Source organism: Prinia subflava, chromosome 3 (genome assembly GCF_021018805.1).
Source record: "Prinia subflava isolate CZ2003 ecotype Zambia chromosome 3, Cam_Psub_1.2, whole genome shotgun sequence".
NCBI classification, from domain to species: Eukaryota; Metazoa; Chordata; class Aves; order Passeriformes; family Cisticolidae; genus Prinia; species Prinia subflava.
The window spans coordinates 27,545,922-27,571,629 of NC_086249.1; the positions used below are offsets into that span (position 1 = coordinate 27,545,922).

Below are 25,708 nucleotides of genomic sequence, written 5' to 3' on the forward strand. Positions count from 1 at the left end.
CTATTTCCCGCATGATGTCTGCAGCGTGTATTCCACTTATCTGAGAGAAAGTGTGATTTATTTGACCTGATGTAGCTGTGCATTGCTTTTTACTTAGGCGGGTTAACCAACTAGTATGGCCTGAACTAGATGTAATTTTAAAAAGTAATGGCAAAAGCCCTCTTTCTAAATGCTGCCTGTTTGAACAAATGACAAATGTTCTGATTTTTTTCACAGAAAAAGTTGGAGAGCAGCCACTGTATTTATCAACAACCCTTTTTTTTTGTTTCTTTTTTTTTTTGTGAATGGTTGTGGGCTCTTACAGTTTGTCCAAGTTTTAAGAGACTCTTTCATCAGAGGGCCACTGAGAGCCAGATTTTGGGGAACTGGCTTTCAGAAAGGTGGCTGCTCTGCAGAGACTGGCAGCCAGACCCATGTACCTCTCTAGCTGGTTGTAGACAACTCCACTGTGTTGCTCCAGAAGCAGCTCCATGTTATGCCTGTGACACAGCAGCAAGTGCCAGCACCCTGCAAATTCCTGTCCTACCAAAAGAAAAATGTTCATTGCTAAATCCAGGTTTTGTTCTCAAATCTCAAACTTGTTGAGAATCTCAGTCAAAATATTTTCTCCTTCCACTTCCATCATGATCTCTTTTTATTGCTGTGTCACAGCTCTCTTGCAAAACCAATAATTCAATTCCTAGCCTCAACAAAGAATCCATCTTTCCTCTCCCTCTCCCTCTCCCTCTCCCTCTCCCTCTCCCTCTCCCTCTCCCTCTCCCTCTCCCTCTCCCTCTCCCTCTCCCTCTCCCTCTCCCTCTCCCTCTCCCTCTCCCTCTCCCTCTCCCTCTCCCTCTCCCTCTCCCTCTCCCTCTCCCTCTCCCTCTCCCTCTCCCTCTCCCTCTCCCTCTCCCTCTCCCTCTCCCTCTCCCTCTCCCTCTCCCTCTCCCTCTCTTTATAAAGTCCTTACTGGACTATCACGATTTTGATTTGGCATCTCATAATCACAGACCCATAGAATGGTTAGGGTTGGGAGACATCTTTAAACCTGATCTTTAAAACTGATCATCCAACCTGACAGTTGATCTCCATTTTATGTTGTGCATTTTACATGGAGCTGTCAATGATGAAGAAGCTTTTGTGTATGCATCTCTATTTTCAATCTCCCTTCATTTGCCCATCTATAAAGGTCTGGACCATTTGAGCTGCCCTACCTTCCCACATAGAGTGTCTGAGGGAGATATATAGTATTTTTTTCCTCTGAGAGTAACAGCTTACTGCTGTCCTTATACCTACATACCTATTTATGGCCCTGGAAACAGTAGTTGTAAATCTCATGGACTCCTTTGTTACTATAAACTATATCCAAATAGTTTATACAAGCCTCTGCAAGCTGTCAGAAGGAGTATGTGCAGGATCCCAAACACAAGGCAGACAAGAGGCAGCAGCTGGGACTAGCGGGTGTGAGTTTGCAGGAAAACATCCATGGAAGAGAGTTCATGGTGGGAACTGAACCTTGTGTGGCAAAGGGTGGAGTATGCATTTTTAGCTGCAGGTACATCACCTTCACTTCAGTGCTGAAGCTCAAAAAGGGCTTATTTTATTGCTGTGCTTCACCAGGTGGTGTAAAAAGTTGAGGTTCATATTGCTCTAGGTTTTTGCACAAAGACTCTCTCATCTCAATTGCATTATTATTGTTATTATTATTAAGCGTTATTAGCATTATTATTTGCATTATGGTATGGGCAGAGTTGCAGAAAGCCCAGTCAAATCACTGCTCAAGTCCCACTGTATGCAGCTGGAGTGTGCCCCATGGCAGGCTATGGTCCTGTTCCCCATCCTCAGCAGCCTCTGGGTGGATGAGAGTAGAGCTCTTGCCCCTGAGGATCAGAGGTGCACCTTGGTAAAAAGCTGGCTGTTTGGAGGAGATCCACATTTACTTGTGGTGAAGGGAGAGCTAGGGAAAGACCAGCAGTGACAGGAGACTCATCAGTGCTGGATTATTGCTGCTGACATTGCACCTTGAAAGAGCTTTCAAGCTAGGACTGCTTGGACTAGGGTCAAAGCAGATTTATGAATAAAACATAAGGAAAAAAAATCAGGCCAGATAAGCAAGAAATAGTATCATTGAGTGTGTTCCGTAAGGAAGCCCCCATGAAAATAACTGGCTCATTTTGAAACTGCCCCAAAGCATCCCCATTTTACAGTGACTAAGAAGCAGGAGCCAGGAGGGATTTGAGATACACAAAGCGTGAAAACTGGATAGCAGCCTTTGTTTCCCTGGAGGCAGACCACCAAGGGACAAGCTCAAATCCTTTGTAAGGTGGCTCCCAGGAATTCACTTCTGACAGATCTCACATGGCGGCAAATTATTCCTCCCCCCTCCTCCTACATTTTCCTCAAGCCACATTTCATCCTCAAGGGGAAAGGGAGAGTCCAGCAGACCCTTTGCACCATTTCTTTGGGAAGAAAAATGATGCTCGGTTCCTGCTCGCAAGTGGAAGCATTTGCTGATGAACTGATACTTGGCAAAAATTGGTGTTGTATGGAAAAAATCCCCAGCACCTGCTAGCAAAACAAAGTTATTCATAACATACGGCTGGGCGGCTAAATCTTCACTTCCTAGGGACGGCCTGAATTACACTTGCTCCACGCTGAGCGGCCTGTCTCCCGTGTGGAATGACATGCAGGCAGCAGGAGGATTTGCAGCTCCGAGAAAGGTTAGGATTTATAGTGCTGTCTCTTGCAAGGGCTTACTCTGCAGAAATGATCATTTTGTCTTCACCTTCTCTTTTGGGAATAAACACATCATGATATAATCATATACATGGAAAAGCAGATCTTGGTGCTCATCGGGGAGTAGGTAGCTCCGTGAATATATCTCCTGTAGTAAATCTGTTGGTGTCAGTAAGGTTTTTTTTTGCCTCCTGCCTAGACTCAAACTGAAATCTTTAATTCATTTCTGTATGGCACAAGTTCTAAATTCTTATTCTGTGTTCTGATTTCTTTTCTTGGGCAGTAAATTGATAGCCTTTCCTAACTGGGTGAATTATTGTGGAATGCAAGGAAGTTGTTTGGCTAGCGGAGGTGTTGTTCAAACATGTTTTTTTTCTCTTACTCACTATTTATTTGACAACACGCTAGTGATATTGCCTGATACTGCTAGTGGTATTGCCTGTAATGAGAAGAGAGTTAAAAAATCCATGTCTCTCTCTAGTCTGTGTTTCAGCTTTGCAGGTAGAATGACACCTTGGTCTTTAAACTCCTAGAATGATATCTTCCATATGTTTAAATAATAATTTCCGTGAGTTTGGAAGAGTTTTCAATGGTTCTGTGCTATGGAAGAGACTTCTTCTGAGAGGGCAGTGACATACATGGGCTCTCACCTCCTGGCTACAGTGTTGACAACAGATTTGTTGTCAGGTTTTTTCCTATTGCTGATGCACCTTGATGCAAGTCTTTCATAGGTGACAACTGCAAACCTACCACAATGCTATACAATCTTCCTTGTATCTTTTTTGAAGATCCTTGTGGCCTGGTCACGCAGAAGCTTTTGTGCAGTCAAATTGCTGTTGTTGGTAGAAAAGAATGCTGAGAAGAGGTTTCGTGCGTTGTGTTTTGATGGTTAGACCATGAGAATAGATTGGCTGCTATTGATGTTTGAGTGACAGGAGTTACCTTGAAAGATTAAGACTGCTTCCAAAGAAATCAAGAGCTTCTGTCTCTGCAGCAAGTTCATGACTTCTTTATGTACTATTTAGACTTCATGTGCATGTGATGTTACTGTTCTGCTTCCTAAAAATACCTTTACATTTTCAAATATACCTTTTTTGCTGTAAAGCTGCTTATTTAGTAAAATTGAAATAGCTACCATTTGAAAGAGAATTGTGACAACTCTCTCAAGAAAGCAATAGTAATTTAGAATTGTAGTATTTGCCCATACCATGAGGTCTCCAATCCTGCCCTGTGTGAGGAGACACAGGACAGGATTCATTTCCCAGCTTCACCAAGAAAAATGTAAATTAAAATGAAAACCTTTCAGTCAAGTTTCCTTGACCCCTTTTTTTTTCCCCCCCATACACATGAGTGCATAAATACCTTGAGTCTCAGAAATTTATCTGAAGTCGAGAAAGTGTTTTTTCCTCCTCATAGCCCAGAGGACCTATATATGAGCTCCTATGGGTTCTTCACCCTCCATTGAGTGAAGCTGGAAGTTAAAGCACAGATGGGTTTCTTCTGTCTTCAAAGGACACGTAAAAAAGTCTTTAATGGTTGCTTTGTATTAGCTAGTCAAATTGCCTGAATTTATTTGCCTAATGGCAAACTGGAAACATGCTCTCAGAGTATAACTGGACTTGGAGGCAAAGGTGGGAGAGGGGAGAAGGCTCTTTTATTATCCCTTCTGTTGCCTGCTAAAAGCTTATTCCTCCTGTCTGCTGAAGAAATTTGCCTGCTGTGTTCCTTATATTCTATAAAAGACCTTTTGGCTCTTGTTTACCCAAGAGACATATGCACTGTTTTCTTTTTCAAGTATTTTATGGTGTGGAGATCTTTGGAATTAGAAAAATGAGCCTAGGGAGAAGGAGTCAAACCAAGGAACAGATAGCACTTGTTTCATATCTGCACATTGAGTTAGAGACACATTTTTGGTGTGCAGCAATCCTGGCAGTTCCTGGGACTTCAGTCTTCCTTCTCTGTCTGGTGGGGTGTTATGTTTGGATGCAGCCCAGACTGGGGGTTGCTAGAGCCAAGATGAGATAAAGGAATGAGGATCATACCTCTCCCAGTTCCTCCGAGGAGCACCAGCCACCTACAGGTCCTCGCAGCTATTCTGCAAGGTTTGGGTTATATAGTTAGTCTTTGTTCAAGAAGCAGAGGAAAATGACTGAAATGAGGAACTGAATTTGAAATCATAGAGTTCTTCATGATGTTCAAGTTTATTTTAAAGAGTATTAAAAATCAAGACACACTTCTGTTTTTCCATTTTTTCCTTCCTGCTTTAAGGCCAGAGTATTTAACAAGAGCTAGAGTGGAAAGATTCGGGACTCCTATACTGTGTTATTTTTTTCACTTCCTTGAGTAGTTAGAAGGGAATTGTTTCCTTTTGGTTTCTGCTGCTGTTGTAGAGTAGTTTTCCTCTCTCAGAAAGCTTTTACCTTTTCCTTTTTTCCTGTTCCCTTTTTCCTTTATTTCCTTTCTTTTTTTACCCCTCTTTTTCCTTCATACTAACCATGTTGAGCAGTACTAGAGAATTTTTTTAGTAGCTCCTGCCCAAACATTTTTAAATCAAGAAAAAGTAATCACAACCTTTCTCTTCACTTTAAACATAACATTTTTTGACTAGAAGTGCCTTTAAAGAAATGCCTCCTAATTTACAGCGGGTTGCTTTGTACTTTGTTTCTGTAACCTATCTCGTTACATTTCCTGTGTGTTAAGTATGTATGTATTATGAGCTCTTAAAAACAAATATCCCAGAAGAAAGGAATTCAGTAAATGAATAAAACATTCTTGGGTTGCCCAAGTGGCAGCTTAATAGCTCATCCATTGGGACTTTCATATATAATGATGGTAGCCATCTAAATATATGGAGAGATGAATAACTTCAATGGGGAGCTTGTTACAACTCTGCATACCACATTTGAGATGAAATCAAACTCTGCAAGTGGTGCCTGATGTGAAGGTCCAATTTTTCCAGTGCCAACCATGAAATTGTACCTTAAAATACACAATCTGTGTGTCTGTGTATACATATGTACACATGGCTAAAACATGTCTTCAGTAGCGCACACACAGACATACATATGCTATAGGTGGAATTGAGTGTTTCAGGACTGATATTGATTGCACTGAACCTCTAAAACTTTGTGGACTATTGACATGACTGGGTTTGCAGCAGCGTGTTTGAGATTAGGTCTTAGTCCCAGCTTTACTTAAAAATTACAAGATAAATGGAATAGAAGCATAAAGATTATTGTGTTGTATTGCCTAGGATATACACAACTTTTTCATTAGATTCCCCTAATGCAGAGCTTTATAAATACCTACTTTGATGTCTGTCTGCCACAGAGGTCTGTAACCTTGGCTGAAAGTAAAGTTTCAAATATTTTTAATTTTTTTGTAGCAATGATATTCTCAGGAAAACTGATATCCAGTTATACTGGACTTGAAAACCTGATGTTGATGACCCTGAAAGATGGAGAGACACCAGCTCATGCTGAGCTATGGCATGGACAGGAGAAACTAGACCATCAAATGAGTCATAAATAGGATAAGACATTTCATTTTCTTACTTCAAAGAACAGGAAAATGAATTTCTAGGAAGTTGCTGAACTGTGCTCATATGAAACATAACATAAGTCTCTTTTGTAAGACAAAATTTCTCTCTCTTAGCGGGGGGGAGACAGCTGTTGTGGTATAGACAAAGGGTGCTGAAGTCCTCTTCATGAAAGGCAGCAATACAGTGATTGTCTGTGGATTGTTTTAATAGAAGAGGTCCAGCCCTTTATTTTCCCATGAATTGTTTCTCATTAGAATTTCTCATGTTCTTTGGCTGAGTTTCCTTGGCAGTTTATTGTATCTTGTGTATATATATATATATATATAATAAAATACAACTAGCATCATCTCCCACACTAGTCTGAAACAACAGCTTTTAGTTTCAGTACTCAGAAGTGATCACATAAAGCCCCATGAAAATAAGGGACTGTGCTGCTTTCATACTAGTGGATTAAACTGACAAATGTTTGTTGTGCTGAAGAATAAGGTGCCACTGCTGTTCTTTCAGCTGAATGAAATGGCAGCAACAATAAAATAATCTTTCCTAGATGAAGCAGAAGAATTCCATCCTGAGGCTTTTGGAGGTCAGCCTGAGCATGGGGAGACCTGTTCCCTCATGTACTCTAAGCATATTGGAGAATTGTGCTTATTTGATGTATGAACTGTATGGAACAAGATATTAATCATAGGACTCACATGCTATGTGCACAATAATTGAGTGGGCATACTGAGAAAAGGAACTGCCACAAATGACGTTTGCTGGCTACTGGGGAATGCGGGTCCAGAAGGTGATACAATCTTATATTTTTATTCTTTTTTTTTTTAAGAGTGTATTTCTCTTTTTTTTATATAAACAATAGAAAAGAAAGTAGGAAGGAAACAAATGCAGGGGGAGAAGTGCATGTGAAAATAATTGTATTGGAAGAGGAGTGCTTTGACAAACGCTTGGGAAAACTGAGCAAATCGATCAGTGTGTTCAACAATGGGATATAGGCTGTGGGATCAGGAAGTTAAATGTGGACATTGCAACATCAGTATGATAAATTGGTTATTGTTAGTACTGAAACTTCAGTACTCCCTCCGTTACATTGGAGGTGATAACTAATATTAATTCATATTCCAAAACTTGCATGCAATTTATAAATCTCCTTGGGGAAGCTGAAATCTGGTTGGAAGTTTAAGTTAACCTGTGTCATTGACAACTTTTCCTATCCTTTTTCTTCCTGTATTCTAGCTTGGTGAAAACTATATTTTCAAGTAGCTTTTAAATGACAATGAGAACAACGTGTGTGTGCAGTGGGTCTTGCAGTAATTGCCATTTAAAATCAATTTTTATGATTGTCGCAAGTAGCAGTGCATGTACTCTATAACAAAGATACTTATTCCCACTGTCTTATGGTAGCACCTGCCTAGTTTCCTCAGGCTCCTTTCCTCTGCTTTCAAAGAGGAAGCGATAAGCAGGACTTGGCTCCCAGCTTCTACAGTACCCTCCAGCAACCTTCAGCCAGTGCCTCCACTTGCTCTGTATCTGCTTAACCTCACAATTTAGGTTCTTGAAGTGAAGCACTGGGCCTTTTCTGAATGTATCTGTATTTAAAGTAATGACTGCATAATGACTTTCTTATTCTACTTGTTCTTGGTGGCTCAAATTTCATCATTCTTAACTGGCCATAAAAAAAAAAAAAAAAAGGTAACATTTGACTATCACAGTGCTACATACATATGAAAATCCTGTCTCTCTTCCAGACATCGGGACTGAAAATGAATTTTCCAATATGCTCTGAAAAAAACAAGTGTAAAGTTATTTTGGAGCTGGGGATGAATAAGAAAAGTAATTTCTGTATGTGGGTCATTCTTCTACATAAATTTATACAAATATGTATGATGGATTTAAATTTTTTTTTCACTGTGAAAAATGGTTTCTGGACTGTGTGCACACATATATGGATGTGGTAGGGTCTTTTATGTTAAAAAAGTATGCATACATACATATTATGTAGTTATATATATATGTGCATGTGTGTGTACATGCATATATGCTACTCAGACAGGTGTGAAAATACCCAAAACCAGTGTGATTATGTATGTGTGTGTATAGTGTTCTCCCTTTCTCTTCCGTTAAATATGTGGTGAACTGATGTTACATAGATTTTACTTCTGAGTAGAAATTTAGTAAGTAATTTTGACATGTCACTTCACAGTACAGTTTTTCTCCCTTGATCAGCTATTTCTTGTTTTCTCTCTCTGTCACAGGGGGAAAGAATGATGTGATGGACGTGAATATGGGCCGCTGGTCAGGCTCACGGCTACCTCCGTCATGCCTTGCCCTTCTGATTGTCAAGTTCCTGGCCTCCATTTGCCAGGTGGCTCACGGGACTGCCCCGCTTGGCTTTCACTTCACACATTCCACTTACAATGCCACGGTGTACGAGAATTCTGCAGCCAGGACCTATGTCAACAGTCAGACAAGGATGGGCATTACCATGGCTGACCTTTCATGGGACATCAAGTACAAAATAGTGTCTGGTGATGATGAGGGCTTTTTTAAAGCAGAGGAAGTCATCATTGCTGACTTCTGCTTCCTCAGAATAAGGACTAAAGGTGGGAATTCTGCTATATTGAACAGAGAAATCCAGGACAATTATTTATTGAGTGTAAAAGGTACTGTCAGAGGAGAGGACTTGGAAGCATGGACAAAAGTGAACATCCAGGTTTTGGATATGAATGACCTAAGACCTTTGTTTTCACCAACCACGTACTCTGTCACGATAGCAGAAAGCACTCCCTTAAGGACTAGCATTGCACAGGTGACCGCAACAGATGCGGATATTGGGTCCAATGGTGAATTTTATTATTACTTTAAAAATAAAGTTGATCTCTTCTCAGTTCATCCTACGAGTGGTGTTATCTCCTTAAGCGGCCGGTTAAATTACGATGAGAAAAACAGATATGACCTCGAGATTTTGGCAGTGGACCGTGGGATGAAGCTTTATGGAAACAATGGCGTGAGCAGCACTGCCAAGCTTTATGTTCACATTGAACGTATAAATGAACATGCCCCAACAATAAGTGTAGTAACCCACATTCCCTTCCCATCAGACAAGGAGCCTACCTATGCAGTTGTTAACGTTGATGACCTAGATGAAGGAGCCAATGGAGAAATAGAATCTGTTTCTATTGTGGCTGGAGATCCTCTAGAACAATTCTTTCTGACTAAAGAAGGGAAATGGATGAATGAGTACAAAATCAAAGAAAGAAAGCCTATTGACTGGGATAGCTTCCCTTATGGTTACAATCTCACTCTCCAAGCTAAGGACAAAGGATCTCCTCAGAAATTTTCTGCAGTCAAACTGGTCCACATTGCTAGTCCCAAGAAAGAAATTATCCCCCTGAAGTTTGAAAAGGAAGCGTATGATATTTTGATCAGTGAATTTTCACCTCCTGGTGTGGTTGTTGCAGTAGTTAAGCTGATGCCTGAGCCACAGGGTGTGGAATACAGACTATCTCCTAGTGAGGAAGCTGAGTATTTTAAGATCAATCCCAACACAGGTCTTATTACTACTGCTCGTCCTTTGAAAATCATTGAGAAGGACCTCTATGAATTAGAAGTATATGCAAACAAAGGTGGTGATTTAAAAGCACGGGTTACTGTCAGGTTAGAGGATGCCAATGATCACACTCCGGAGTTCCAACAGCTCTCCTACAGCTCATTTGTCAACGAAAGTGTCCCAGTGGGGTCCAGCGTTTTGGCAGTGTCAGCTGTTGATGAAGACAGGGGAGAAAACGGATACATCACATACAGTATTGCCAGTCTGAACTCACTGCCATTTACAATAAACCAGTTTACAGGTGTAATCAGCACATCTGAAGAACTGGATTTTGAGTCCTCACCAGAAAGCTACAGGTTCATTGTGAGAGCTTCCGACTGGGGTTCTCCCTACCGCCACGAGAGTGAGGTGAATGTCACCATATACATAGGCAATGTCAACGATAACAAGCCCCTCTTTGAAAAAGTGGCCTGTCAGGGTGTGATTTCATCTGATTTTCCTGTTGGTGGTCACATCACTGCTGTTTCTGCAATAGACATAGATGAGTTAGAGCTTGTGAAGTACAAAATAATCTCTGGAAATGAACTTGGCATTTTTTATTTAAATCCAGACTCTGGTGTCCTGCAGCTTAAAAAATCTCTTGTTAGCTCTGGCATAAAGAACAGCAATTTTGGCCTTAAGATAACAGCAACTGATGGAGAGAACTTCGCTGATGCTATGTTTGTTAATATTTCAGTAGTTCATGGGAAAGTATCTTCAAAGACCTTTAGCTGTAGAGAAACTAGAGTTGCTCAGAAGCTAGCAGAAAAATTGCTCAAAAAGGCAAAAGCAAATGTGAAGCTGAATTTGGAAGATGGTTTTCTTGATTTTTATTCGGTCAACAGGCAGGCCCCTCATTTTGACAAATCCTTTCCTACTGATGTCAAGGTTTCAGAAGATCTGCCGGTTGGTGCCACCATCCTGAGGATAAAAGCCTATGATGCCGACTCAGGCTTTAATGGAAGAGTACTTTATACAATTTCTGATGGTAATGTAGATAGTTGTTTCAACATTGACATGGAGATGGGGATACTTAGTGTTCTCATGCCCTTGGACCGTGAAAAAACAGAGCTCTATCTCCTTAATATTACAATTTATGATTTAGGTAATCCACAGAAATCTGCATGGAGGCTGCTGACTGTCACTGTGGAGGATGCAAATGATAACAAGCCTGTTTTTTTACAGGACAGTTACTCGGTTAACATTTTAGAAAGTACAAGTCTTGGTACAGAGATTATCCAGGTAGAAGCCAGAGATAAAGACCTAGGATCTAATGGTGAAGTGACTTACTCAGTACTGACAGACACCCATCAATTTGCTATCAACAGTTCCACAGGAGTGGTGTACGTGGCAGATCAACTAGACCGGGAAGCAAAAGCAAACTACACACTGAAGATCGAGGCTAGGGACAGAGCGGAGAGTGGCCATCAGCAGTTTTCCGTCGTGCCCCTGAAGGTTTTTTTGGATGACGTTAACGATTGCTCTCCAGTCTTTATCCCATCCAGCTACAACGTGAAGGTCCTTGAGGACCTGCCGGTTGGCACTGTCATAGCTTGGCTGGAAACTCAGGATCCAGACCTGGGCTTGGGAGGCCAAGTCCGCTACTCGCTGGTGAACGACTACAACGGGCGGTTCGAGATCGACAAAGCCAGCGGCGCCATCCGCCTCATCAAGGAGCTCGACTACGAGAAGCAACAGTTCTACAACCTGACCGTGCGTGCCAAGGACAAGGGGCGCCCGGTTTCTCTCTCTTCTCTTTCTTTTGTGGAAGTTGAAGTGGTGGATGTTAACGAAAATCTTTATACCCCTTATTTTCCTGACTTTGCTGTCATTGGATCTGTAAAGGAAAACTCCCGCATTGGTACAAGTGTTTTGCAAGTTGTTGCTCGAGATGAGGACTCTGGAAGAGATGGGGAGATCCAGTATTCCATCAGGGATGGCAGTGGCCTGGGGAGATTCAGCATTGATGAAGAAACTGGTGAGTTTTGTTTCTAATTTCTCCTTCACAGAGTTTTTTTTCAAAAGCAAAGCTGAGGCATAATTTTTCTATCTGTAACAAGAAATTCAGTTCTTCTTAACAGGCAAGATAAAATTCTAAGTAAGGATTTTCCAGGCACAGCAGTGACATGATTTAATTAACTGGTTACATTCATCACTCTTGTGGATGTGAAATTATACGCATTCCTTCTCAGCAGCTATGTGATGACTCCATTTAGAAGGCAGTGATAGTTACAGAATGACTTGCTTACAGTCACTGCATTATCTGTTGATCGCTGTAAATTACGCAGGCCACCTCCACAGAGCCACAACACTCATGACCTTGAATCCAGTGTTAAACCCAATGAAAGGAAATAAGGAGCATAAAAGAAAGATGATTTTGTCCTAAAACCTATTTGTGGTCTTGTTCTTGTTGCTGGGAGTCATTTTTCATGGGAGTTATTCTGGAATGACACAGCACCCTGTGTAATACACTTTCTTGTAGCGTGGTGTTTATCAGTGTTGGTGTGCTTATGTAGAAGGCAGAAATCCAGGGAAATGTTCTTAGCTGTAAATGACCTGTGCTAGCTTTCCTTTGATGGCGGTAGAATTATAAGCATTGATGTTAGAAAGCATTGTTAACATAGTGAAGGCTTCTCAGATGCTGAACTTTATTACCATACCATGCTACTGGAAAATGTTCAAAATACCAAATATAAAAGTGTGTTTAGTAAATCTTAAAAACTGGATGTTTAAATGTCTGATGGTTGTTAGGAGTAATGGTGCAGCTGTGCACCACTAGAAGTAGTGAGGAAATTAGAAAATATTAGTCAACAGTTTCAGAAATTATATTAAATATGTTAGGTCTGTGGGTTTACTGTGGTTTGTATGTCTTCTTCTGAAGCTTTTAATTGAGAATGTGGTATTAAACATAAGATTAAAATGTATGTTTTGGCAAATTCAAACTGTTTAATCAAATGTCAGCTTTCTAAACTGAACATTATGAAAAACAGACGACATTACAAATGCTGTGGCTCTCATCTAAGTATAAGCAGAGAAAAATATTTTTATTCTATTTTTGCTACAGCCTTGCGGCTACAGCTGTACACAGATGATTGCAGTCAAAACCTTATGTCCAGAAACATCAGACTTGAGTGTCAGAAGTCAAGAGGGCACTTAGTGTAATTTCCAGAAATGCTAGGAACTCACATATCCTACAGTGCTGATAGTAGTGGAAGGCATTCAGGTAACATTATTTAGGCATTTGGCCATGCGTTCAAACATTGAGCTCCTGCATTTGAAAATTTTGTCCTACCTACTTATTGAGTAGCATCAACTTCATCTCAATGGGTTCTTTATGAAGAACTGGGAGGTTGGTGCAAATGCTGCAGTATTGATACAGAAGTCTCAGCATCTAACATTTATTGAACTTAAAAGAGCTGGTAGGGAAAGTAACTCAGTGCTTGTCGTCCATAACTAAAATAGCCAGTTTTATACCCTGTGCCTACACTAGTAGAGGCGATGGCCTTGAATAAGTTAGGTCCCTTGTTCAGTAAAGCACAAATCATGTTTTAACGTAAATGGAAATTGTACTTAGTTTTCCACATTAAATATACTTACTTTCTTTCCAAAATTGAAATATATTTTGTGGAGGCAAAAAGCTCACAACCTCCCAAGATGCAAAGATTTTTCTGCCTTTCACTCTTTCATGAGTGTTACATGAAAATGAACCAACCTCTGCGATTTCACTTAATCATTCCAGAAGAGACTTGATAATCCAGCAGATCAAAAGATTTGGGATTCTTGTTCCTGATTTCCCCAAATGTTCAATACCACGCAGGCCTTCTTGAAAGCAGTTTGAAGAATGCTTTGGGTGCAGAGCTGCAGCCAGGGCGATGGGGAGGGCAGGGCTTCAGGGTTACTTCGGGTCGTGCTGTTGTAAGCTGAATGCAGGATTTGACCTTCTGTGTCAAATAGAATGCAACATTAATACTCTGCTATTGAACTGGTGGCAACTTAAATGCTGCTGAATGATGAATCAGCTTTCTAGCTGTAGAAAAGGGCTTAAGTCACATATTGAATTAATTTATAAAGAGATAGCTGTTTATTTACTTTCAGTGCAGTTCATTTGTCACTTTTAAACTGACCAACTCTATTGGCTTACGCACCGTCTCTCCTGAAATTTGTGAAGGTAAGCGGGAGTGTGAAGTACAACAAATCAATATTTTTGGCTGCTGCCTTAATGAGAAGATGACTGCAGCATCCATTATAATCATTAGGATATAAACTGGGCCAAATTCATCCTGATATATGAGCAGGCTGGACTGCAAGCAAGTCTGTTCTTTCAGCAAAATTCTGCTCGAGTGCATTCTTTTTATTTTTCTGAAATATTATGTGTTAATGGTGTTGCCCTGTGTGTTGAATGAGAGGTGCTTTGGCTCTCTGAGGCACATTGGTACTGAGGAGTTGAAATGGGGAGAAGCAGGCCTTCATGATGGAGTCACACTGCACCATGCAGCTGCACATTTGTTGTAGTGGTGCTTCTTCTTCCACTGCAGATGTATATAGGTGCATAATGGTGCATCTGGAAAAAAAAGCCTCGGGGGAGATACTCTCACTCTCTACAACTGCCTGAAAGGAGTTTGTAGTGAGGTGGGGGGTCAGTCTGTTCTCCAGGTAAGTGTCAGGACAAGAGGAAAGGGCCAGGAGAGGTTTAGATTGGGTGTTAGGGAGAAAATATTAACTAAAAGAGTTGTGAGGCATTGGAGCAGGCTGCCCAGGCGTGTGGTGGAATCACCATCTCTGAAAGAGCACATGTGGGTGTTCTACTCATGGCCATGGCTTAGTGATGGACTTCGCAGTGCTGGGTTAATGGTTGGACTCAGTGATCTTGGAGGCCTTGTCAAAGTTAAATGAGTCTGTGATCTGTCTCCACCAGGCTTGATCTAGCATTTGGTGTGGGTTCCCCAACAGACTATTCTCCATTATGGCAGACAGAGTGGATTGCAGTCAGTGAGCTTGGGAGTCTTCTCTGTATTGGTCCTTATGGATCCTTCTGCACAGTGTAAATGTGCAAATCTGGGTGCTGTTGTAGTTTGGTAAGAGTTGTGCTGTGAGGGTGAGCCTGGAATTCCATTCCTACAGTGTTGATCGTTGCCTCATGTCATATAGAATTGGTTTGGAATATTGTTATTACAGCATTCACTGCTAAATATGCCAGTTCATACATGGTGGTAACCAGAACCATATCAAGTATTTGCCAGCTAGAAGTGTGAATAATTTCCAAATTTGCTTCAGTAGATTTACTTTCCATTTCCAGGAGTCAGAGCCAGTACAAATCAGTAAATAAATAGAAAGTCTCATGAAGTGTGTTGCTGCAGTTCCTGACCTTTCAACTCCGTCTGTGGTTTCCCATTACCTTAGATAAAAAATGAAATTTCTTATGGGTTTAGAAGTCAGTGATGATTCATAGCTAAAAATCTGGTTTCAGACTTTTCTAGAGATTAAAAAAATAGAGGAACTTCTTTGTATTTATTGACTATTAATATAAATGTCACAAACATGCCATTTAAAAACCTTGCACTGAGGAACATGTAATGTGATCCTTCTGTCTCCTCTTCAGAACTGCGCCTTTTCTTTTTGTATGTGTGTGTTCATTTTCTTGGAATCCAGATATGTAATCTGCAGGCTTCTTCAAGTCAACAGAAGGAAACAAGCAACTGAGAAACATGATTCATTTCACCCTGATGTAAAAATATGAAATAAGTTGGGTGAATCATGCTCTAAAAGTGTGCAAATATCCTTGTGAGACTAGCTCAGGTAGAGGTCTACACTGAGTGCCTTGCTTTGGTCAGACATAGCCCATCCCTGTTAACTGTGAACAAGAATATATAGTCAGCCTTACTGCTAGGTAATTTGTTGTGACTCCTCTCTACCAGGTTTGTGGTTTTAATCTAATTTCTGGGAATTATCTTTCATTCCAAATCGCACACATAAGTGCACTTTGAGAAATAAAAAGTGGAAAAAAGGTTCTTAATAGTATAGGGGTGAGAGTAATGTAAATAATATTTTATGATGTTTTCATTTTCATACAACACAGTGTTAAATCATACCACCCTCTTTTACTACCTACAGAAATTGATCAATATCTGATATTTTGATCTTGCAGAAGTGATTAGTAACCTTCCCCTTGTGCAACTCTGGTGCTGGTGCCTCAAGTTTTAGCTTTCATGTTTTTCAGATTTTGTAGTGTATTAGTATATAACTCTGAACTTTGTATAAGTGTTAGCAAGTTTTCTTCACAGTTTAGTCAGACAAAACAATCCTTTTCCAGCCCAAGAACCAAGGACACCATTACAGCTTCAGGCCCAAAAAGTTTAAACACCAGTGATTTGAGGAGGGGCAAACTGGGAGGATGGGACTTTATAACCTAAGGCTGTAATTGGACAATTAACTCTAATATGTAAATGGACCTAAACTTGTAAAAGTGTGAAAACTTGTGACCTGTCGTCCATCTTGTATCCATCTTGGGTAGAGCCACAGCCAGGCTCTTGTACTGCCCAGGGTGTATCCTCTGTATACTTTAAGGCCTTTGAATAAATACCTGCTTTATTCCTTAACTCTGTCTAGCTCTGCTCCAGGTAGCCTCTTTAGGCATCAGTGCTACAGAGAAGCTGGAGCCATTTCCTCATATTTAGTACTGCTTCCTGCCTGGTGTGCATCTCCACTCTCTTTGCCAGTCTGCTAATTGCAGTTTCTTAGAAGAAAATTGTGTAAAACCCACTCTTATATCTCCAGATTGTTGTGACAGAAAATGTGCAGAGATGTGGTAAAAATTTTTGTGAGATGAGAGTGTGCTCTGAGTTTCCATCACAGGTTAGCTCTAATAGTTGTGACTACTCTTGTGGAAATGTCAGAGGTCTTACGCTGCCTTATTAAAAACCTGGATTTTCTTAGCTCAGGTAGTCCACCCTCATAGTGCTGATACCACAGCAACATGATGTTTTTGTTGTTTCAGGAGTTGGTGGAGGGTCCAACAAATGTGTATTGGGTGTATGGTATCACCCGCCTTGGGAGACTAAATACCATCCATCAAAACCTCTTTTCTGGCTGCAGTGGAGATTTGAGCAACTAATGGGAGTATTGACATCTTGAAAGGTTGAGTTACATGAGATCAGGCCTATGAGATCTAAGCTGGAACCCTCCTTCTCATTTTTTTAAGATTGGGAGTTCAGCTAAATTGCATTTTTGCTCTAGCTCTTTAGTGTGGCATCTATTTGTACATTTTAATGTAACGGCCTGGCACTTGGAGAATTTCTATATTTACTCCTACGCTACCCATGGATGTACTGGTAATAGGAAATGATCGAAGTGAGTTCTAGAGGAGCAGAGAGACGAGACAAAATCGGCCTCTGTTGCTGCAGAGGCTTCTGTAGGGTTTGTCAGAGTTGGTGAAGCAGCATCCTGGCATGAAAGGAATTGCTAACTCCACTGCACAGGTGGGAAAACCAAAGCAACAAGTTCATTACTTGTTCTCAGGAAAGTGTAGAAACATCTTAAGTCCCACTGAAATTAAACACAAAGATAAAACAGTGGTGTTAATGAAATGCTTATGGGATCTTTAATGTTCATGCAAAGCCCATGAGCACAGACTTCAGGGATGCTTTCAAAACTTACTACCTATATTTCCTAGAGTTGTTCAGGAACCTGACTCCCCTAACTTTCATTAGAACTTTAAATTTAGGCATCAGTTGACACTAATTTTTAACCCCGTAGAGGATCTCTGATAAGAATGAAAGCTATAGATGACCCTGTTAATGTAATATTTTTAGGCGTTTCAGCCCTGAAATTCACATTAGCAAGCCAGTCCTGTCTTTCACAGTGCTGGAAGATTAAAGTTACTGTTAAATGGAGGTAGAGTGCAAATTATTACAGACTCCATGTGTTTATTTATGGTGCTAAGGATAATGGTCTGAGCTTCTATTTGGATGCCTCAAAAGGGATAGAAATTCCTGACAAACTGTGGCTAGAGAAGGCAGTTGGTGCTGGAAAACTGTAATCATGGCTTCAAAGGACTCATAATGGAAACTAGAAACACCAGATGATACAGTTCATACAATAAATCAGACCTGCCTGCACTGTTCCATCTATTTGGCGGAAAGGAATGAATTTACTGCTTCAGACTCTTCGCATCTTGTTGCTGTCTCCTAAAAGAGCTTTCAGTTATTGTGTATGCAGGTTGAAAGATACTTTCATTTGCTACAATTTGAGTGGTTTGATAAATATTTATGTGGGCGGATTGCTTGCGTTTCCTTGAAACAAAGTAAAATGAAAATCATTTGTGATACATGTTTTTCTCCCTTTTAGTTTTTTAATTTTATGGAGGCATGTAGGAGCTAGTGGGTGGATCTGGGTGGACTCACTGGCAGAATTTAATTCACTGTAGAGATTAGAGACACTAGTATTACAGGTGTTCTTCATCTTCCTGGAGAGTGTAGGCAAATTTCATTACCCAGAGCCAGTATTTTAGAGCCTTTTTATTATTCCAGTTTTCAAGGTACCTTCAGGCCATACCACAAGGGAAGTGCCAGTGGGTGTTGCTGGAAGGTGGCTTGGGAAAAGAGGGTTGCTCCCAGGGGAGGCTCTTGGAGCAGGCACTCATGACAAGGTCGTCAGCCCTCAGCCTGTGCAGGGTGTCTCTCCTGAGCAGCCTCTTTGGGGAGGAGTGTGCCAGATGGATCTCAGAGCACAGTCCTGGCCAAAATCTGGTCTGTCAGCCTGTATCTGTGTCAGGCAGGAATGAAGCATTCCTGAGAGCAGCTATTTCTGATCCTGTGGAACTATGTTATCATTGTCCTGTGAATTATCTCTGGCAGCTTTTTAACAGTGGAAATTGTTCCTTCATATAGGTTTTCTACTTTTAGGACAACAATCAGTAACACTTTTTCTTTAAAAATAGTTGTGGTAGAAAATGAATAATTTTTATACAAATTTTGTGTCCTGTGTATTTATAATTTTCCTGTCATTTCTAGATGTAAATTAGTAAGGATCAAGACTTGTCTTAGTTTCACTGAAGCAAATCTGTTTAACTTTTTTTTTAATAGTATGAACCCTATAACAATGCATCAGCTTCTGCAAATATTTACTTTAAAAGGCTCTGAGTATCATTCTGACATACTTTCAAAGTTTCCGAAGTGAGGCCAGTCATGCAGAATTGTTTTATTCAAGCTGTTCAGCTCTCTAGGCTTTATACCCCATAAAACAGCTCACAACGTACAATTTTTATAGCTAGCTGTAATTTGCATGCTTTCTCTTCTTTGGAAAATGTTTAGGGAATCTCCTTTATTATTCAATATGCTCCTGTTGATAGGACATTTTGTCTTAATCTCTGAGTAGTTTATTTATTAATAAAGAAATGTGTAGTCTGTATTTCCTCCTGTCACCTTTATTACCCTTGAGAGACGTTTCCAAGAGCATTTTGTATTATATGTTCTGTTATTTCAGTGTACAGTCCCAGAAGTGACCTCTATATTAGCTCATGCATCATCATCCATTAAATTATACCCAGGTGCTCCTGCAGAAAGCTTATCTCCAAGGTGCCAGCAAAGGGACCAAGCCGCAAGGTGGTGAGTTAGAGGATATTAGAGGGAAATTGACTTCCAGTGTCTGGTGTTCAGCCTGAGCACATGAGCACCAGCTTTATCCTGGCATTGCTTCAGACCATGAGCAGCAGTCCATGGTAGCTCAGAGGAAATGGGGGAAAAATCCATTTTAGTTGTTCCAAAGCACCAGTGGAAGCCAAGGGCATTGAGAGGCAATGTCGTTCATGCAGAATTATGAGCTTGTGAGCATATGGAGGGCAGTGTGAGACTCCTCTCTTCCAGTGGTGTACAGAGGAGGATGTTTGGACAATGTCTAAGATTACATGGAGCCAGTTCATTGCACTGCCTAATCCTTTCCTGTAACAAGTCCAAGAGAGAGAAATCTCCACTGGCCAGTAAAATTGAGGACACATCTTGCTGTCTGACCTTGCAGCAGGTTGTGTGGCTTTTTAGGGAACAGTAGAACTTGGGCAGAGGTAATCAGGAATTTGTGGGGCTGGTTTAGAGTGATAACACTGGACTGATCACATATCTCTTCCCCTGCTGGAATATGTGGGTAGGCTCAAGCATTTACCTTGGAAGCTGGATTAAAGGGTACTTTTATAAAAGCTGTTTGCAGCTCAAGGACTACAAGTAATGGTTACTCAGTCAGTTGCTTGGAAAGCTATTCCAAACTTTTATTGCTCTCATTGCTAAAAATTTTGTCATATTTTAAGGCTGTTTGGCTAATTTCAGTGTTCAAGTCTTGGAACTTGTTAGGTGTTTGCCAACAAGGTAAAAATAAAATAAAATTAAGAAGCCCTTCCACTGTCAGATCTCCTTGAATTCACATATACATGTTTACCTGAAAATAGATGTTTGGAGATGAGCTTCTGTAGCTCATGGAACAGATTCTTTTAATTTCTAGTCTGCTGTTTAATGTAAACATCTTTATTGCATTTTATACACTTATGGCGTCTTATTAGTATTGAAGTGTTGCCAGTAAGAAATAACTGAGAGAAAGCCAAACGGAGTGCATGTGGGAAGAGGGTTTTCATTGCAGTTGGTCTGCATTAGGTGTTTGCACTGATACATCTCTGTGTGTCTCAGAGTGAAGCTGTCCGCTGGCATTGACCTGGTCACTTTGTCCATGGTGAACAAAAGGGGCAAATCCATTCAGTTGTGGCAAGAAGTCTGCCACAAGTGTTGCTGCAGTGTTCCATCGGAGTGGGAAGTGTGTGGAGGTGTAGGGCTGTGCTTTGTTTTCTACAGAGAGCTGTGGTACATGCTAGTACATCCCCCACCTAGGTGACTGGGAATGTCAGGGTGTGCTGTGGCACTTACCCACCCCTCCACTGAGACAGATGTGTTGATTTTTGCTTTTAGTTGTCTCAACTTTGCAGCTGTTACCCACTGGAGACAGCCTGGTTACCACATCCCCCCTTGAGAGGGAGGCAGTCTGAAGCTGCTTCTCTTAGGAAATGTTTTTCAATTACTGTGATGATAATCTGGGAGTTGAGCAAAATGTGCTCGCTGTACATGAGCAACAATTCTTCAAGGTGATGGACAGGAAAGGTGAGAATAATCTCATTGTGTGCAGCTTCAACAGCTCTCTGCTTCCACAGTGTGATGGCAAGGTCTGCCTGTCTTTCACAGCTGATGCTTTTGGTTTTTCAGTTGTGCTAAAATACGCATAGCAAATTAATTTCTGATTTTAGATCTTTGCAGCCCATAATGAATTAATATGCATCTTTATTTGGGGATTTTTCGTCTTCATTTGAAAATTTTACTGAGAATTTGTGTTCTGGAAATGTAACTTTACACATATGTCATTTAAAATGGTTTTGCTTCTCACCAGTGGTTTCTTTTATAAGGTAAAGATTTGGCAGAAAGAAGAAAACAAACTGTTACTGTGAATCAGGTAATTTTTTTTGCCCAAAACCTTTATTTTTACAAGAGAATAACTATGGGATTTAATTAAATTTGCCAGAATACTTCACAGTCCCGGAACACCTTTCATCTAAAGTACACAAATTATTTTCCACACTTTAATGAAGGAAGCTCTTTGATGTACAATGCTTATGTAGTTTCCATTTTACTGAAAGGTGTAGATAAGTTAATTGTTTGAGATGTTTTTCTCTTTTTTGGAAGGGCGGGAATGACAATACACAAATTCATTAAAAGCCATGGGAAATTCAGGTGTTTGGTGTCTCCATGATGAAGCTGTACTTAGCCACAGCAAATAGTGGTGGGTGGGACAGATTCCTCTGAGTCCCAGCATGTCATTCCATGTGAGACCACTCTTCTTGTACGGTACAGGATCGTGGTGGTGGGTGGGACAGATTCCTCTGAGTCCCAGCATGTCATTCCATGTGAGACCACTCTTCTTGTATGGTACAGGATCCTGGAGCTGGTTTTAAAAGGGTTGGTTTCACCGTTTCTTTTTGAGATAGTTTGTAAGGATGAACTGGTTTGGTTTGCTGTGCTCTACTTCCACTGGACATGTTAGTGTGTTTTGGTTTTTTACTTTGCTTTAGTTATCATTTAACATTTAACTCTTTGATGGTGGTAGGTTGTAGTGTAAGCCATCATCAGTGATTAATGCAGCTTCCTCTGGGAAGATAACCTTCTGTTTTGCTGTGGGGGACAGGGCAGTGGATAGCAACAAGCACCAACAGTGAGAGTCAGTCCAGGGATAACCAGAGTCCCTGGGCTGTCCACAGGACTGGCTGCTGCACAGAAACCTCGGCCAGCTTTGGGGTGATTGTTCTGAGTGCTCTGACTGGCTCTGGGGACCTTCCCAGTGTGGGGCAGCCTCTCCCCCACTTCACCCTCTCCCACCACCACCCTTCAGAGATGCTTGCCTCAGTCTTCTCTTTAAGGAAATCCTGAAAACAGCAGATTGAGCCCTTGTGAGCTACGGGTACAGCTTTCATTGGAAACCTAACAAACATTTAATGTGCTATTTTCACTCCCACAGTACCCGGATAGGGCAGTCTGTTCCCTGCCGTCTGTACCTCAAATTAGTGGTGCGTCTTCATCTCCACGAGGAGCAGTTGCACCAGCCATTTGCTAATGAGATGAGATGCTTTCTGTGAGTGTGTGGCTCCTTTGCAACCCTGTGTGGCTCTGCCTTTAATGAGGTATCTTCCTTTTTGGAACATTCAGTGTGGGCAGTAGTTCAGTGTGGGCAGCAAGCTGCTGCTGAGGTACAGAGTGTCATGCTGGATACAAGCAAAATAATCAAAAAAGGAAGATTGTGCCCATAGTGACATTTGTAGAGGAGATAGGGGTTGTTTATGAGGCAGGGCCAGGACTGGCATTTAGCTGTGCTGGCTAAAGGGTAAATAGCAAAATCTGTTTCATAGATGTGACCTAATGAATTTAGGACTGCTGATTCGAAAGTTTGTCCCTCCATCAATTTATTGTCAAAACTCATAGCAACTTCTCTCTAAAAATGGAAGGTAATATCTAAATAGTGTTGGAATTTTCTCAACTATAAAGACTGAATTTGTTGATGCTGGAAGTGGAAAAAACCATTCTGCTGGTGGATGTTGCTGTCTGTAGCCATTGCTGCATTGCAAAGTGCTCTACTCCTATATTGTTAGGAGCACAGAAGGGTTCCCCTTGTCTTTGTGTAAACATACAGTGTTTAAAACTTTTTGCATATGCTTATGTTCTTTCATGGGGATTTCCTTTAATTGCCTAATCTCTCATAATGAACATTAATCTGTCACTGGCAAAGATAAAATCCAGCTAATTCTCAGAAAATCTGTTTTTCTTTCTCTGTCCCCACAAATTAACACTTGTCTGATGACAGCTGGAAGCTCTATCTAGACATTGAATGTGGTCAGAAACAAATGTGTGGTCACACTGTCAATCGTAATCCAGCCCACTTTAACAAGAGGGTTTGGACTTTCCTGGCAAGTCCCTGGAGGGAATGGGAGCCATGGATGGTAAAGGGGCTGTGGATCCCTTTCTTTGGTCACCTGGATCTAGGAGAGACAGTCTTACCGGCGAGGTTCCTAAAGGGTTAATGTATACACAAAAAAAACCCCAACCAAGCAAACTAACAAGATTTTGCAACTTGAATTGCTTGTGAAGAATCCCATGCTTTCAGTTAAAAAAGGCTGTGATTGCCACTCCCTTTACACATGGCATTTATCTGTTCTGACAGCAACAGAGACAGACATTCCTGGTCCTGAGTGCTGTTTCCTGCTACCTCCCCTCAGTGGCTCTGTTTTTTTCTCACAGCCACTGGTGAGCCAGCTCAAGAAAGCTATGAGGAAAGAACTCATCTCTTTTTTTTGAGCAAAAGAGGGGGGATCAGCTCCCTGGTTGCATTTATGGGCCTTGCAAACACCAGTAATTTTGGTGGAGCTAGAGAAGGAGATCAGGTGCAAAGTGATGTATTGCATTGCTCTTTTGATGCTTGTGGCCCTGTGGGTTTGGGAACATCCATGCACAGAGCTGCAGTGGTGTAATTCATGTCTTTGAAATTCATACTGAGACACAGTAGACATTTACTTGTAGATATGGGAAATTTGTAATTCCCTGTTTTGTAGAAGTTGCTTGGTGGAGAGTCGACCTGATTAACCAGAAATTAATTTAACAGGATGGAAGAATGCCTTAGAAATAACAGATGCAAGAGCCACCGCTTTGTCCTGGCTTTGGTGTGGAGGAGGCAGTTGTGATGGTGTGAACAACGTGTGTGCTAACATGGGGATTTGATATGTTAGCTGATTGGGATGCTTATTTGCTATGTGGTATTTATGGTGTGGGTCCCTGAGCCTCAAGCTGAAATCACAAGTCTGAACAACTATCAGATGGCTAAAGCTGCTTACTACATGTCACAGAGAGAGACAGAACCCCTCTGGCAGTATACCTAACCTTTTCATGCCTCACTTTACCTGTCTGTGCAATAAGACTAATGATCATCACGTTGTCAAAGGTGGTTTTGCGCTAGTTGTGATACTTGAATGATTAATGGCTTTAAAATGGTGTGAGTGAATTTGATGGAAACATGTATCAGAATGCAACGCAGCAACTGGGTAATGCAGTCACTTGGTATTTGGAGGGTGTTAAAAGAGAAGTCCCTTCAGGAGTCACTTCTTCCCAGTTTAATCTCCCAGGAGAACTGTAGAATCACAGTGACCTATTTAAGCCAGTACATTTATTCCAAATAATTAACAATAGAAATGTTACACTGACTGCACTGGACGTACACAATAGCCATGTGCTCAGCTTGCTCAGTGATTCCTTTCAGCCTTCCAGGGGTGAGTGATGCTTTAAATCCTGGCTCACTGCAGTGCAGGGTGGAAACAAAATGCTAAATAAATTTCAGGACTGAGTGAGATAAAGCCTTACTGTTGCTCCCTGCATGCCATAGTTGCTGTGTCTCTGACCTGGCCAAGGGACTGGCCGTGGCTTCGTCTTACAACCATTCTCCCCAGTTGTGGAGCAGATAGCCATAGATGGATAGAGTTGTTGGACCTTGTCTTGGGAGAGCATTCCTTTTAAGGCATAATGGGAGACCATTTTGGTAGAATCAGAATTCTTTGGGGTTACGCATCTGGCTTTCAGGTGCCATGGGAGAAGTAAAGAACACTTGAGTGTTCCTGAGACAGGTAATACTTTTTGTGATGGAATGTATAATTTATCGAGGGTACATGCTAAAGTGGGGCTCTGCTGTTATCCAGAATTTCTATGCCATATTATCCCCCAGAAAGCAGAAGGACCTCCAGCCCAGCATGCTCTGCTGCAGGACAGCAAAGCATGCCAGAAATGTGCAGGTTTTGTTTAGATACTGTGGGTGCAATGTGAGCGTAGCAAGGAGGCAAAGATGAGAGCGCAACACAGTAGAAGCTCATTTGAAGATTCTCTCTATTTACCTAAATAAATAGTTCTAGCAGCTGCTAGCTAACTTGCCTACTTAGAGTATTTTCCATGTCAATAAGGAGCACTACCACGGTGTCCTTATTTTAAATCCAGTGTGAGGCTCACCAGAAGTGACAGAAATGAATCTGAGCTACTAATTCCCATTTTTGGATTTGGGGCCAGGAAGTTTGAGGCAGCATGCAGAAGCTGTGGAAGCAGATTAATGCTGCCTGCAGCACGTGGTATTTTGGCTCAGAAATGTGCTGAAGGAAGATGTGTCTACCAAGGCTTCACTGCCTTACCAAAACATTTGCTGTTTTGTGTGGCATAGAAGGTAGTAGTTGTTTTAGGGAAGCATGCTCTGCCATCTCATATTCCTCCCATTTTGATTAAACTTGTGACTGCTACCCCACAAGCCAAATTGCAGACCTC

General features: G+C 41.2%; 1 protein-coding gene across 1 annotated transcript in view; it reads left to right on the plus strand.

Moving 5' to 3' along the window:
* Positions 1-25,708, plus strand: part of FAT3 (FAT atypical cadherin 3) — a 401,226-nt gene that overhangs the window by 79,108 nt on the left and 296,410 nt on the right. Inside the window, exon 2 of the mRNA XM_063394467.1 lies at positions 8,509-11,820. Coding sequence (XP_063250537.1) covers positions 8,526-11,820 — 3,295 coding nt within the window. The 5' untranslated portion in view covers positions 8,509-8,525. The remainder of the gene's footprint in view (positions 1-8,508; positions 11,821-25,708) is intronic.